Raw genomic sequence first — 16,837 nt, forward strand, 5'->3', positions numbered from 1 at the left:
ACAGTTCAAGGCAGTTTGAAGAGACAGACTTAATATTTAGATTTAGATTTAACATTTAGATTTAACATTTAGATTTAAATTTAACATTTAGATTTAACATTTAAATTTAACATTTAGATTTAAATTTAACATTTAGATTTAACATTTAAATTTAACATTTAGATTTAAATTTAACATTTAGATTTAAATTTAGATTTAACATTTAGATTTAAATTTAACATTTAGATTTAGATTTAACATTTAAATTTAACATTTAGATATAGATTTAAATTTAACATTTAGATTTAACATTTAAATTTAACAATTAGATTTAACATTTAAATTTAACATTTAGATTTAACATTTAGATTTAGATTTAAATTTAACATTTAGATTTAACATTTAGATTTAAATTTAACATATAGATTTAACATTTAGATTTAAATTTAACATTTAGATTTAGATTTAACATTTAAATTTAACATTTAGATATAGATTTAAATTTAACATTTAGATTTAATATTTAAATTTAACAATTAGATTTAACATTTAAATTTAACATTTAGATTTAACATTTAAATTTAACATTTAGATTTAACATTTAGATTTAGATTTAAATTTAACATTTAGATTTAAATTTAACATATAGATTTAACATTTAACATTTCGATTGAATATTTAACTTAATATTTAGATTTAGATTTTTTATTTAAATTCAACATTTAGATTTAACATTTAGATTTTTTATTTAAATTTAAGATTTAGATTGAAATTTAACATATAGATTTAACATTTAACATTTAGATTTTTTATTTAAATTTAACATTTAGATTTAGATTTAACATTTGACATTTAGATTCAATATTTAACTTAACATTTGATTTAGATTTTTTATTCAAATTTAACATTGACATTTTATTTTTACAAAAGGAGTAAATATCACAAAGTTCACAAATATTGCTGTAAATGCATTGTGGAGATATATGAAATCGGCAAACTTGTTTAATTGAGTCGTCATTTTCAGCTGTAACTGTAAACTGTACTTGAGTAAATAACGTTGGTAGCCTACATTTGTCACTTCTGCTTATTTTAAAATAAATGGATAAATAAGAAAACATAGGTTTATCTCAAAGGTGGGAGTTTCCCACACCCAACCTTTCTATGAGGGCAACATGAGAAGCATGTCGCGTGCAACTGTTGGATTCATGGTTGCATGCCGTCTATATTGTTATAACACCAAATAATCAATCACAGCGGTCTGGAATGACGTCACTAATCGTAGATGTTAGCAATGGGCTAACATGGTTCCATGGTATAATGGTTAGCACTCTGGACTCTGAATCCAGCGATCCGAGTTCAACTCTCGGTGGGACCTGATCTGATTTTATGATAGTTCAACTACCAGTGTGATATGACTAACGGGAAGTTGCGAGTGATTGTCGACAAGCACCAGTCTCAAGTGTCTTTTTTTCCTCACTGTCGCCGGAAGGAATCCACATTTCCACCAAGTGTGACTACTGCACGAAAATATACAGCGTTATTAATGAGGTCATTGATTTGACTGATCGCGAATTGATCAAATCAGACTTTGAATGTGAAATCAGTCAGGATGGCCGAGCGGTCTAAGGCGCTGCGTTCAGGTCGCAGTCTCCTCTGGAGGCGTGGGTTCGAATCCCACTTCTGACAGACACCTTTTTCTCTGTAGAGGAAGTACTCAGGAAATCCACCAGAGGGCAGGAGACACCAGTGTATGTACAAGCAGAAGTCCTGATTCTGAGTGCTGTGTTATCTATGGTAAATATACATCTCTATATTCCATGTTTCAACTTATTTTCTTCCTTCAGTGCAACTTTTATACAGTTTGTTCTATATTATCATTTAATTTCTAATTTTAATATTTGAATATCTGTTTATACATGTTCCTTTAGTGTGTAGCATGGAGGAGACTACAACTACATTTCATGGTGCAATCCCATTGTAGGATGGCAAATGAAAGCAAATTTCAATAACTTGAACATAAATGGTAGAAGAAACCCTTTATGAAGGGATTAAAAAATGACATCTCATAAATGGGCTTTGGAGGATGTGTAGTGACTGACTTGTTTCTCAGTGGCGTATTAGCTCCACTAGATGGAGCTCTTGAGACAAGTGTGTTAGACTATTTGGGCTTTTCTCATTATTGTAAGAGAAAATGTGTTCTAACTGTGAAGTCCAAAAGTTTTAAAATGTACAAAGTTAGAAAACTTGTCATATGTTAAATCCATTTAAAAACATGTACTGTATTTCCCTGGAGTTGAACACAATACAAAATTCTGTATGAGTAAAATACTTGTGTGATTATGCTTTTGACTTCCACTGTGTATCCGTTCAGTCAGTCTAACTTTAAATGTTTTTTAAATGAATTGTGTCATCCAGTGTTTTTACTTGTGTAATATGCAGTATTATAACAAATGCCCTGGTTGAAATACACAGAAAGTAATTATTTTTTTCCATATGACCATCAATGCAAACACACACTGTTAGATGCTTTGTCCTGAGAGGGTTCACAGTGCACGCTGTCCTGTCTCCTCTCCTCTTGTCTTCTTCTTGTTTCTTCTTCATGTCGTTTTCTTTCCTCTCTCTAAAACACAAATGGCAGACAAGGAAGAAAACAGTTAACAAACAACTTCAGCAGCTAGAAGAACAGAACTGTCCATCTGTAGAGCAAGCTGGTGAGAAAATAGATAAAAATGTTTACTTATCTTTTTTAAAGGAGGGGGCTCACAATCGTCTCATCAGGACTCCTTTTTCTAAAAGACAAATGGCAGACAAGGAAGAAATCAGTTAACAAACAACTTCAGCAGGCAGAAGAAATAAATGAAACAAACTTGAAACTGAAGAACTGTCGGAACTGTAGAGGGAACTGATAATAAAATAGACATAAAATGAATACTCATCTTTTTTTATGAGGGGGCTCACAATGTATGCTGTCTCCTTTCCTCGTCTCATCTGTGGATCTTACAGGAAATCACCGATCTCATCGGGACTCCTCTTCTTTTTCTGAAAGACAAAATGCAGATAAGTGTATTTACTGATATAAAGGACTACTTACCAGTTTGTTAACCCTTGATCTCAGCATCCCGTCCTTCACGACCACCCAGGTGTCGTCCTGTCTGTCCACCACTGGTTGGTCCTGTTAGCCGGCAGAGAAGCTGCTGAGGGTTAACGTCTTCACAGGTCTCTGTCCCTCTGTCCACGTCTCCTCCTGCTTCTTCTTTCAGCTGATCTTTCTCGTTGAGCTGCCTGTCTGTGGTGGATCGGTAGAGTTGGGGGCTCTGACACTGTTCCTGCAGCTTCCACTGACATCTGAAGCTTGTGATGCTCGTGATGAGTCCGATTCATTAAATATAGTCCCATGTGTCTCTAACTCCAGAAAATACATTCAACGTTATTTGAAGGAATTCATCTTGACTGCTGGGCAGTTGGTGGGGTAAACCCAGGACGGGGCACAGATAATTTAGAGTTCCCAATTCATCCTGTGTGGCAAAAGTGTTTCTAGAGAGCTCTTCTCTCAAGAGTTCCTCGGACCTCCCTTGTAGTTGCCACCATCCCAGACACACAGGCCAACGCCAAGAAAGAAATAAAGGTGCGAGATGCACCAAAAACATCCCTGACCTCTGTTCCAAACCACAATAACACAAACTATATACAAATATATACATGGGCCCTGGTGCAAGACGCTACCAGGGGCCTTCTCTGGCCCTGCCAGACACAGAGACCAGCTCTCAGGAGTCACAGTAATCCAGCTGTCAGATGCTGAATCCCCAAAGGACCAAAAGCTGCAGCAGAGCAAATGTCCATTTCTTTTTTTTTTCTTTTCATCCGTTTCTTTGGTGGAGATTGGCTGCTACTGCTGCTGCTGCTGCTCTCTTCCTCTGTGTGCTTCCTCTTCTTCTGTTTGGGAGGCGCTGCACACCTTGCAGACGTCCTGGTGAACTGACAGAGGACCGACATGAGAACGTGTCCGGCTGCACTGTAGTCGGTCACTCTCCAGCGGTTGGTCAGCTCAGTGTCTTCAGAGCAGTACACAGTGGAGATGACTCTGGTGAAAGCAGTGCCACCACACTTAACGTTGAAGACACGGTTCCTTGGGTCGGCCTTCAGCTCTCCGAGCTCCACCTCCTCAGGGAGAACTGGAGTCAGAATATTTGGAGGAGAAGAGCTGGAGCCAGGAGCAGGCACAATCAAACCTGCTGCTCCGTCCATGAGAGGAGACGGCCTGGTGTTCTCACACCATGCCTGCAGCCCGAAGGGCAAGTCTATCCGAATGAACTTGACGGATCCTTCACACTCAATCACAGGGAAGTCTTTGAACCTGTGACGAGGCTGTGGTACAGGCTGAGGACCAACTTGAACATGGATTTCACGTTTGCTGTGGTCAGAGGACGGTTCCTCAAGTTTGTGAGAACCATTTGAAGAACTGGTCCTGGCCTGGGCAGGTCAACTAAATGGAGAGAAAAAGGAGACACAGTCCCACATGAGTGAATTAAACTTTGAAATGTCAAGGTAGCTGTGTATTTATGACTATATAACAAAGTTTACATGTAAGATTGTTATGTGGTTCAAAAATAATGTGAACTTTTCAGTACATAAAACACAACGTGACAGTATGAGTCCTTTATTTATTGAAATGAGCCACAGTAATATTCAGAGACTTGTGTCTGTATATTGTGGACTGAGTGAAGGTTGACCACATGACGTCAGACGTCACCCTCTGGACAGTTCTAATATCTGACGTCGTCTCCATGGCGCGTGCCAAATGAACAACTTTTAGCATTTTGTAAAAAATGGCCCGGTCGCCATCTTTGTCCTATACTTTCAATGTTAGCTTAACGACCCCGGTGCCCCCCTCAAAACTGATGATGTTATCAATCACTACATTATTAATCACACATTTTACATCCTTATATTTACATTACATTTTGTCTAAAGTGACTTACAATAAGTAGGCTACATCAGTCACAAGAAAGAAACCACAACATATCAATGTCGATAAAGTAGAGAAGAAAAAATAGAAACAATTTTCAAGCCCTCATCTGAGCAAAGTAGCTGCCAAACTATTACATCAAACTATCTTGTTCTTTACTTAACATAAATTACGGTAGATGTATAAGCTCTGCAGGTATTTCTCACTGCGACACCCAGAGGAGGCCATTTTTCAGACTTTTTCAGCAGCTGGTTCCTGAAGATGTTCACAGCTCAACTCTGTTTTTATTGCCTGGCAGTTTTCACTGGTTCAGCACTTTGTCTCACAGGTGAAGAGTTTCACTTCTCGGAAGTTCAACTTCAGCGTTTCAGGTGCAGAATGACATCAGAATTGTGGCCTCTGGCTTTTATAGGGGCAGCTCAACACGTCATCACCGTGACGTCCAATGAGGAAATATGTCGGTCTACTTCCATAAACTAATTAATCATTGCATTTTATTTATCATTTATGATTTAATGGGAACATTTGGTCATTTAGAGTTTGTTATCTTTTATGATTTTACTTTGTTTGAAAGCCGGATTATATTAGGCCTAAGTGTTTAATCACGTGTTGGCCTATTGCATCCTACTTAAGTACAGTTTTGAATTAGGCCGTTATATTTCCCCTCCACTACATTGTGGAGGCAAATACTCAACTACATTTATATGATAGCTTTAGTTACTCGTTACTTTGCAGACTGCATGTTGCATCAGAGCTAAAGCAGCGCATTTTTCAATCAACTTATTTTATCGGCAATTGGATAAAACACTGATTAATGAGAAAAATGCTGAATATCTGATCTGCTAATAGGTCAGTCAGATGATGTGTTGACTTGTAGTCGGACCATACAGTATGCATACATGTAAATATGTGTTTAATTTACTTTTACTTGATTTGGATTTTACGGAAAATAACTACTGGTAGCCCATGGGTTTAGGTCTGTAAGCCTATTATAACTATATCTTTACCCATACTTAAGTATGACTGTTGAGAACTTCGACCACACTAATGGTAATTCAGTGGAAAAAAGCTCAGCTCAGCTAATTTTCTGTCATATATGTAAACTGAATACTTTTGGGGTTTTGTGGGACATAAATAGAATTTAAACAAAATTTAAAAGTAAAAGATGGACCTTTTGCTGTCCATCATTTTCACTTGTGGAAATTATTGCATTTTAAGAAGTTGAAACTATTTTTTTTTCTGTGGCCTATAGCGAGCTAACGTCAAGATCACAGACTTTCATTACCGTACTACGAATATAATAGGCATTGTTACTCATTTTTCTACTTTTCAATTCACCCCTTCATTGTAGACAGTTGTCCTTTGTGCGCGCTTCCGCGAATGCATGCACTTCACACGTTGTATGAGAGGCGCACTGCGCTTTTACGCACGACTCCAGTGACACTGTGGAGGAGAGCACAAAGCCATGCAGAGCCACAACACCGTCAACGTGTGAGCGTGTTACTGCCGCCGCTGCAAGAAGATGATCCTGCTGCCTGGTCTGCTGCTCATCCTCTGGGGAGAACCGGCTCGGGGCCTGGCGGAGGGTGGAGGCTTTGACTTTAACGGAGACATCCGTCAATACGCCGTGGCCACCAACACGGTTTACGTCGCTACAGAGGAGACGCTGTACCAGCTGAACCACGACCTGACTCTGGTCCGCAGTGTGACCCAGAGAGGAATCATAAAGATTGGGGAACGGTTGGACGAAGCGCAGTTTCAGCGGGTTTCTGAGACGGATAAGTGGAACACAACTTTCAGAGTCAATGTGTTTTTACCGTTTGTTAAAAATGACACTCTGATCAGCTGTGGTGTGCTCGACAGAGGGTGCAGTTTCTGCGAGCTGCTGGACCTGGAGGACATCTCCAAGGTGTTGTACAGGGAGCCCTTCCCTGTGGGGCCCCAACGGCGCAACAGCAGCGCATCTGTCAGCTTCCTGGTGAATGTGGAAAAGACACCGACCGAGACCGAGACTTACATCCTGACTGCCATACAGACAGACGAAGACAAACCCGATAAGGTCAACTGTCCTTCTTCAGAAACTGTGAGCCTTCATAATACGAATAACAATCAGAAGGGAGAAATATTTTCCCTTTCTGGTGAAGGACAGGGCTCAATCAATGTTATAGATGATGTGGAGTTTGTGGATGGATTTCAGCTTGGTTTTATCATTTATCTTTTCTCCAACCTGCCCTCAAGCGACAAAAGCAACAAAGTCCGTCTCATTTGGCTCGAGGGAAAAAACAGCAAAAGCAGGACTGTCAAGTCACTGCGGGGCGCGACTCTCAGCATCTCTGAGGGCGGTGAAGGCAGCAGACTCGAGGCCTCCTCGGTGATCCCGGGTGGTCCGCCGGTTCTCTGGAGCGGCGTGTTCAGTGTGGACGGAGGACGAACCAACACAGAGCTGGTGCTGTTTGACATCAGTCCTGATCTCACCGGAGGCACAGATAAAGATCCGGACTTCTGCACCAAACTAACCTGTACTCACAGGCCAACACCACAGGTGGGTCCTGATGTAGTTTTAATCTTGCAGGCAGCTGATCTCTATTAAAGGCAAACTCCATGTAGAAAGAAAGCCTGTCAATAGCAGCGCTGGGCTGATCAATGAGAATCAGTCCTCCTCCAGAGTCTGCTCCTCCTGATTCTTTCCTCCTCACAACAACATGCATTTTAAAATAACCCGGCATATCTTCACCACCTGCACCTATGGATTATATAAATGATCCAAGCTTGGAAATAAAGTCAGTGACAGCTCTGGCACAATCATCACACTCTGTCCTCATTATGAGTATTTATCACAATGCAGGCCAAGTTCACCAGAACTCAACTTCAATAAATCAATAATACTCTTACTTTTAAATGATATCCCAGTGTACACCACTGGTTGACACAATCATTTCCGCCGGTGTGAACCTGCCTTTAGTTTTCTGGGCCAGAACAAAAACAACACACTAACATTTTCTTTGTCTTCTTCTCGTTTGTGGCCATGTTTCACTGTAAAAAACACATTTCCATGCATTAACATTCATAAGGCGCTTTGCATTGACCATTTATGGATGACTGTGGATGTGGAGAGGCGAGATATGAGGCTGATGCAAGTGCGCACATTTCCAAGTTGATTTGGGATTCAGAAAAGTCAATTGCTCACTAACAGACGCACGCCAGGTTTTGTAGCCTAAGTCAGAATATTTGAATCCAAAGCACAAGATATTCATTATAATTAGGCATGACTAGGTGTGCACTTAATAACATAATACAGTAACACACATCCACTTAAGCTTTCGGAATACCAGATACGTGACCTTTAATATGAAGAGCTGTCAAAAATGGTTTCAACGCTGCTTGTTTCCAACCTGAAGGTTCTGCAGAATTTCCATAGATTTTATTTTTGGATCGAACTGTCATGATTACTGTGTTTGTGTTCCTCAGCCGAAGACATTGAAGCTGAAGAAGGTGCTCTTCAGGCAGAACTACATGACCTCTGTGCTGGCAGTGAGACAGAAGGCCTGGATGATTTTCTTCATTGGGACGGGAGATGGGCAGCTCATAAAGGTGTGTGTAGAAAGTGATATGCAAAATATCTATTCCTGGAGAAAATGCTACTGGAATAAACTCGTGTGTGTGTGTGTGTGTGTGTGTGTGTGTGTGTGTGTGTGTGTGTGTGTACATATATATATATATATATATATATATATATATATATATATATATATATATATATATATATATATATATGTATATAAACTTTACAACGTCAGTTCTAGGAAACAGTTAAGTTTTCTTCCTCTGGTCGAATCATGTGATGGCTCTGTAAGACTGTATATATATATATAGTCACAAGATTTTAGCAGTAGGCTACTTTTCACATGGTGGTTTAAAAGAGGGAAAACCATACAGACACAGTCTTACAGAGCCATCGCATGATTCAACCAGAGGCAGAAAACTTAACTGTTTCCTAGAACTGACGTTGTAAAGTTTACATCCTGTTTGTAAAAGTTTCCACTAGAGGTGGTTGTGGTGGACTGAGGGGTTGATTTTACTTTCCATAAGCAGTATAATGCAGTGTTTTTATGGCTTCAATGAAGAGGCTGAAGCTCATTGTTTTTAAGTACGCTGGTGACCTTCCAAAATACCCTCAGTGGGGCATTTGTGCTCATATTCTGATAGTCCATTCTTTCCAGTTCAGCTTTGCCTTGCATCTAAAAACACAACAGAGAAGCTCAGACTCTCAGAATCATAACAAAGCTGCATTCTTGTTGTCAGCTTGCTGTAGACAGGAACTATCACACCAACTGTCCCAGGGTGCTCTACAGGGCCAATGATGATCGCAAAGTGCTTCCCAAAATGCATCTGGATCCAGTGGATCTTAAACATGTGTACGTGCCATTTCAAAACCAGGTAGGTGCATTACACCTGTATAAACACACATGAGGATTTACAATGTTTTATGTAAGCCATATTTTAAAGAGTTGTTGATTGTTTTGTTTCAGATTAAGCGTGTAGCTGTGTCAAACTGCAACACATACACAAATGTGCAGGACTGTTGGTCTGCACAGGATCCATACTGTGTCTGGTGCGGCTCTAAAAGCAGGTCAGGGAAACAACATGTGCAGGTGACGCTGTCCAGCAAGTATAAACAACAAGTACAAACCTAAACTTACAACATAATTTTCTCTTCCTAGTTGCACATTTGAAGATGACTGCCAAGACTCAGACTGGTTGTCCATTCCTGATGACTCTCAACAGAAAATGGTTTCCCACAGAGTTGTAAAGGACAACACTGGACAGGTAACCAGTAGAGCATGTCCAAGCTTTACACTTCACTCAGTTGTGACTGTCACCTATTTCTCCTTTAAACACTCACATCTCTTCTTTCTCAGATCACACTTAACATCCAGACACACGTGACCGTGGGCTCTGAGGCGCTGGGTAACTTCGCTTGTCAGTTCTCTGCAAGTTCCAGTGAGCTTTGTAGCAGGGACAGCCCTGCTCCACAGTTCCCACAATGCAACTGCATCCTTACAAACAGCACACTTCCTGCTGAAGGTCAGTGACTTTTGAATTCCCAAAGAATATTTCACTCAAAGTTTCACTCCAATACTTCAAGTCAAATCATCTCATTAACCCTTATACTGATATGATTTTCAGTAAAAGTGACATGCAAGTGAGGATCTGTAGGCAGATAAGGGATGGTGTAACAAGGGATACAAATCACACTAACTACAGGGCAAACTCATTGACTTTTGAGGCACACCCCGCATTTGCTGCAGTTGTTTGCCTACATTTGTTTTATCTGGTAACACTTCATTTTACAGGTCTGCAAGCTTTATCTTTTATCTTTTTAGTGAGGAATAGAGGAGAAACAGGTGTTTGTCCACAAAAGGAGAAGAATCAGTAGCCTGGCATTTCTAGATAACTTCTGCTAAAAACAATTGGGTTAGTAAGCTGATGCTTACCAGCAAATAGGCTGACTTACTTTTAAAGGCAAGAAATATTAAAGATTGCCTTGCCAAATGAGCAGACAAAACTGTCATTATCACAGAGCATGTTTCCACAAAGCAGTCAAGCTGAGTGATTTGCAATACTGCCTACAGCAATAGCAAAATACAACCAGGAATATTAATGGAAGGGTTCTAGGTATGTTAGAGGCGGAAAGATTTCTACCAGCTGTTCAAATGTGTGAGACCTCTAGGTATTTCAACATGTATACTGCTAAAACTACGACCAAGAGCTTTTCTACTGTACTTTTCATTGTGTTATTTGCACATCAGGCCTGGCATTCACCATAAGAATTAGACTCGGGACGACACATCTCTTTGAACAACTGAAGCTAACCAACTGCACCAACATCAGGGGACCGCCCACCACTGTCCTGTAAGTTTTCTACCATGTTCAAGACTCTAAGACAAATAATACTCAATAACTGTAAGATAGACAGAGACACAATGAGTAACAGTTAATTGAACCAAATCAGAATCCCCAATTGAAGGTCAGTGAGGTCAGTGGCGTGTGAGTGCAGGTAGTGGGTGCGGCTGTGGTAAGGTACAAAGCATAAATAGACAACATACATCGACTTAGAAAACATAAGCAAACCAATAGTGTGGTGTGTCTGTGTAGGAGAGAGAGACAGTGGTTAGATTGCAGTCAGGACTTGCACAACAAAGAACACGTTGGCCACCACAGGTGTTGCAGATCTCTCTCATAAGTCATCTGCAGAGCAAGCAAAATGCATGTTAGTACCAGATCCAACCCAAAGATGACACTAGGGCTCTCACAGGATCACCAATCAGCCAAAACATTAAAACCACTGATAGATGAAGAGAAAAACATTGATCCTCTTGTTACAATGCAATGTGCTTCTGGGGAGCCTTGTGTCCTGGCATTCATGTGGATGCCATGTGGCATAAATGGAGGCTTATCTTCCCCCAGAGCATGTCTCCAGACAGCTATGCATCAACACAAAATCATCTGCTTTTAGAGTAGCAGAGGGTTTTTGCTCATTTCCATACGTAGCAATGTGTTGAGGGATACGATTTTTAAAACTGCAACAACACAATCATCTCACAAAGACGTTAAAATGAATAAACAGCTGAGCACCAACTGTGAAAATGGGAAGCCTAATCATGGAGAAACTACATTCGTTGTATTATAGCTCTTAACTCAATGCCTGAATTCTTGGCTATATGTTTTTTCTTTCTTGGCTGTATATGCACCAGCAACTCTTATGAACATATAGCTGAAAAAGCTTCCTGAGTTCTCTCGGAGAGGACGCACTCAATCAAGAGTACTCTCTCTGCATCTGTCCAATTTTCTGCTCATCAAACTTCAGCACCAAATGTGTTGTGTTGATCTCAACTAAGATGATAATATTTGTTTTCTCTTCAGGTGTTGGCAGTGTATTGAAGCTGGATGTAGCTGGAGCACCAACAGCTGCTCCTGGGGGTCTGCAGGAGTTATGACAGTAATTATCCATTCATTATCTACAGTAGGCATCTCCAAGATTTATACAAGAGCTACATTTATGCTAAATTTATGCATTCTACATTTAAACCTCAATGGCAAATCCCCATATTAATGTAGAGACGGTACAATCAGCAAGACCACCGCACAGACATGCCTAACTCATGTTAGCTACATGTATAGCAACAAGCACCTGATTACAGTGGAAAGGTTCTGATGAACTCACTGTGGACTAACAGCACATAGCAGACACATACAGTTAGCAACTAGCTTAAAAAAGTAGAGCATGTAGCAACTAAAGAGTCGGATTCAATTCCCTTGAGGGTTTGTGGAGACCAAAATAGAGCTAAAAGGACATTAGTCTTTAGTTTGTACTTTATCTTAGTCTAAAATGTTTCAGTACTTACCCCACAGAGATGAAACTTGTGTTTATCTTCTTATCTAACTATATTCAAATATGCAAATCTCCCAAAGTGTCAGGCTATTCCTTAATAGGCATCATTAAAAACATAAGCTGCAGCCATCATGTGGTACCTTTACAATGACTGTCATGTAAACCTGATAAATGTTCTTCTTTGCAGGACAGTGTTTGCCAAATCATGGAGTCAGGGATGAACTTTTCTGTGAGTCTGAACACACATTATACTTCTGAACTTCATGCTACATTTGTTCTACTTAATGTTAAAGGTTTGTGTGTGTGTGTGTGTGTGTGTGTGTGTGTGTGTGTGTGTGTGTGTGTTATAATGTCAGAAGCCAGAGATCTCCTCCATCACCCCCAGTGTTGTGTCTTTCTACGGCAGAAACCATGCGGTGTTGTCAGGTTATGACCTCAATGATGTGACCAGAGTGAGGATCAAGGCTCAAGACTGCACCCAACAAGAGTGAGTCAGATTATATTTACATCACGTATACCAATGCATTACAATACTTATATTTTTGTTTATATTTACATCACGTATACCAATGCGTATACCAATGCATTACAATACTTATATTTTATCCAACTTATAAAATGTATTATTTTAATATTAATTAATAATGATTCATTTTTTAATGTTTTGGTATATTAAGGACATTTTCTATTGTATCTTTCAAATATAATATCTTGTACTGGTGGAAGAACTCAGTAGGGTGTGTTATTAACTTTCATCTTGGTGAATTTAATTACATTTTTAACTATACAACTTTCATATTGCTCTTCTGCTTGATACTTTGTTGTTGTTGCTTTATAGACCAGTTCTCTCCAAAAATATTATTTGTATATTATTGTTGGTCTCACACTCATCCTGTGTGCTTTGCTCAGATCTCCTGTATTGAACAACAATGGTGTAAATCTGACGTTCCACATTCCCAGCGCTGATATCAAAGGCGTGGTCAAAGTGTGTGCTGTCCTCCCAGATGGTAGTTGCCATGGCAATGCTACAATCACCTATCGGTCCTTACCTTCCTGCACTAACATTGTACCACGTAGCTCTTGGTTCAGGTATGATGTCATTTAACCACACATACACAGACAGAAACTGAAACAAAAAAGTCCAGACAAAACTTTTTGAACACACTGACATCTGATCTCATCAAGATATTTCCAGCAGCTGCTGGGCTGTTTGACTTTTTCAAACTAAAAGTATGTGTAAACAGGTGTGTGTCAGTATGAAAATGACTCTGTTGTTCTGTGTCCTGTAGTGGAAAGAGAAAGATCACCCTGATGGGATCCCACCTGGAGTTTGTGGAAGGGGTCGTCCACAGTCACGGCCTGCAGGAAATCAGACCTCCAAGACACACTGACTTTCAGGTGGATCTGTCTGGACACACACACACACACACGCACGCACACACACAGAGTGAGTTAGGTCATATCCCAGTATGTTTTACATTAATTGTGTCACATAACATTTTCTCACAACATGTTAGAACTGTCACGTCATGTAAGTTTCTGTGACATTAATCTATTTTATGCCATTTCCCAATTTTTCACATGACATAAAATCAAAATGTCATGGTTAATCTCCTTGGCAACACCTATGGATACTGAAAGTAACTGCAGGTGTGGGTAATTATTTGTACAATAAACACTCATTGAGCAGCTGATTTGTCAGATACACAACACAAGAGCAGCAGGTGTATCTGTTTAGAGTGCAGCCAATTAATATCACAGTTGAACGGAGAAATCACTCAATAATTAGCCATTTACCATTCGGCCATGACAAGCAGCAACAGCAGGAAGTTGGCCCTTTAGCTCAGACCACTGCATGTAAAAATAATTTTGCTGATCAGAACAAATGTACAGCACTTGCTCTGTGCAACACCTCTCCACCCCCTTGTGTTTCACACATTAATTTCTATTCATAGCAGCTGCATATAAACTTAATACAGCTCTGATACAGTGTGAAGACAGTAAAACATAAGGTTATTAATTAGGAGCACATGCATTGTTTCCTGTTATTTGCTTGTGCAGACTCAACCACTAACAAAGAGAGACAATTATATAGTAAAATGCAAATACATCGAAAGGCTTTTGTTGCAAACATGCCCTTGAATGGTTTTAAAAACAGGATGGACGTGATTTCGTGAAATAATTTAAATGACATTTTAGTCTATAAACCACATCACCAGGTCATCTGATGCTGTGCACAAATGTACCTTTACCTACATTTTTTATCTATTGCAGAATCTAATCTATGACACACCTGCAGCTGAAAATAGTGGGATTTTTACAAGCAGAGTGATTCTTAAGGTAGCCAATGAAACCTTGGCCTGCTCCACAACAATAACCTACTATCCAGACCCTGAGTTCATCAGTTTCACACTCAGGAGAACAGGGGACAGTGTGCGCATCGCCCTACAGGTACAACGTATTTCCCACATTCATGCGCACATATGACATCTGCTCATAAGCATCATCATTTGCCTCTGTTGTCATTTTAGAAAAAGGCAGACAAACTGGACATGACAGTGGCTGAGTTGTCAGTGTGGGGGGTTGAGGATGGAAAACAATACCCCTGCATCGTACAAGACAAAGAAACCAGAAACAAGTCTGACTTCTTTATTTGTGAAATTCAAAGGACACCCGATGCTCAGGTTCAGCATTTAATGGTAAATCCTTCATTTATATGAAAATACTGTAGAGAACTACAACCTGAAGTTTAGTGTGATTGTAGGAATTACGGTGAATAGCAAAGTCCTCAGGAGTAATTTAGTTTTTACGCAGTCGCTTTCAAATTGTGATGTTTACTTCGAAGCACTTATCATACATGCATTAAATGTATTTGGACCCACTGCTGTAAAATTCAATTTTTTAATAGCAGCACTGTTATTGTTTTCCAGATAACGTTTGGTGACAAGACAGTAACGCTAGGGCCTCCATCTTTAGTACATCAGGTCCTTCTGACACTGCGTATCCTGTTGATACCCTGTGTTATTTTTGGTAAGTACACTGAGTAGACTGGATTTTGGTCTAGTCGCTCTCTGATAGAGGTTTGAATTCATTGCAACGGTACTATTGCACCAATTCAAGAAATTAATTTAATCTGAATGATTTCCTTTTTGCATTCTATATCATTGTGTATGATTATGTTAAATGTTTGTTTTCTAATGCTTTTAATAGAGTCTAGGCATCCGATTGTCTGTCTGTTTGGTTTGAATCATTAACTGTGTTTGTCTTTCAGTGTTGGTGATCATCTGTCTGTGGCAGAAGAAGCTCACTGCTGAGATGAACAACCATTAGGTGAAACCTGGGGAACTTTTTTGCAACTTCATTATCAGAATGAATGTCATTCCTCTGGTTAATTTTATTCTTCCTTGATACCAATTTCTCCACCTGTGGGTTACTGGAGTGAAGTTCACTCTGTTGCCTTTGTCAAGGGAAGCGATCTTAAATGTACAGTGAGTGTGAGAGGGTTTCCTGCAGTGTTTAGTTTTGGGCTAAACATATCTTGCAACAATCAACTTTTATGATTGTTTTTCTTTACGTTGATGCCCATGTAAAACCATTTACCTCAAAATTACCAAGTAGACTATTTTAAGTTGTTGAAACATTTTAGCTCGTACAACTTAAATTTAATAGTCAACTTTGGTTGAAATCTTTATTTCAAACATATACATTTATTTATGTTTTAAGAGCAACAAAAGAATAGCACATAAGAAATCAGGCAATTATAATTACATGTATAAAAAGGAGTGGGAAGAAGTGTGAACTTATCTAACCCCACCCCCTCTCCATTAATCCTCAGATAATAATTCAGCATAGGCTTCCCTATTTAATCATACATAAATAAATAAATAAATATGTAATATATACTTTACTTGGTAATCATTTCCTGACTTTTTAAAAGTAAAGTTAACTTTTAAAATTTACAGTGTAACTGCAACCACTCTCAATATTGTTTAAATCAGGTTGAGCACTAACACACACAATTATTTTAAATTTTTGTCATAAAACCAGGTTGCAGACTTTGCAGATTTTTTGACCATTAGGAGGAGCCAAACTAGCTGTTTCCCACTGTTTCCAGACTATATGCTAAACTAAGCTAACCTTCTCGAGGCTGTAGCTTCCTATTTACCGTATAGACTTGAGAATGGTATCAATCTTCTCATCCAAATCCAACCAACATGGATTGACATCAACCCTGTACAAACAGCCAGTCTACATATCAAGGAATGGTATTTTGGGTGGAAGAGTATTATTGAAGAACAATTACAACATTAGCTAATAAAGTTATAATCATTTGGGTGTGAGCACAATTAAAAGCCAATATATGAGACTGAATGTTTTTTTCCAACTAAGTGAAAGTAACATAAGTAGTTTGAATTCTTCATAAGTACATAGCTTTTATAAGAGGACATATAGAACGCATGTTAGTCGCCTGTCTGTACCCTGTAAATATTTCAAATGTA

The 16,837-nt window shown here is 39.1% G+C and overlaps 1 protein-coding gene across 1 annotated transcript; it reads left to right on the forward strand.

The window, feature by feature from the left end:
- Positions 1-6,378: 6,378 nt before the first annotated feature.
- On the forward strand, positions 6,379-16,122 carry LOC311252803 (plexin-C1-like). Its single transcript, XM_084346342.1, has 16 exons — positions 6,379-7,487; positions 8,414-8,536; positions 9,248-9,382; positions 9,475-9,575; positions 9,667-9,772; positions 9,865-10,030; positions 10,756-10,858; positions 11,870-11,945; positions 12,526-12,567; positions 12,695-12,825; positions 13,248-13,427; positions 13,628-13,736; positions 14,613-14,789; positions 14,870-15,037; positions 15,269-15,368; positions 15,610-16,122. Exons 1-16 carry the CDS (start codon positions 6,468-6,470, stop codon positions 15,666-15,668), a joined length of 2,796 nt encoding a protein of 931 aa, XP_084202468.1. The 5' UTR covers positions 6,379-6,467; the 3' UTR covers positions 15,669-16,122.
- Positions 16,123-16,837: the final 715 nt, after the last annotated feature.

Source organism: Pagrus pagrus, assembly GCF_965226575.1.
Source record: "Pagrus pagrus genome assembly, chromosome: 23".
NCBI classification, from domain to species: Eukaryota; Metazoa; Chordata; class Actinopteri; order Spariformes; family Sparidae; genus Pagrus; species Pagrus pagrus.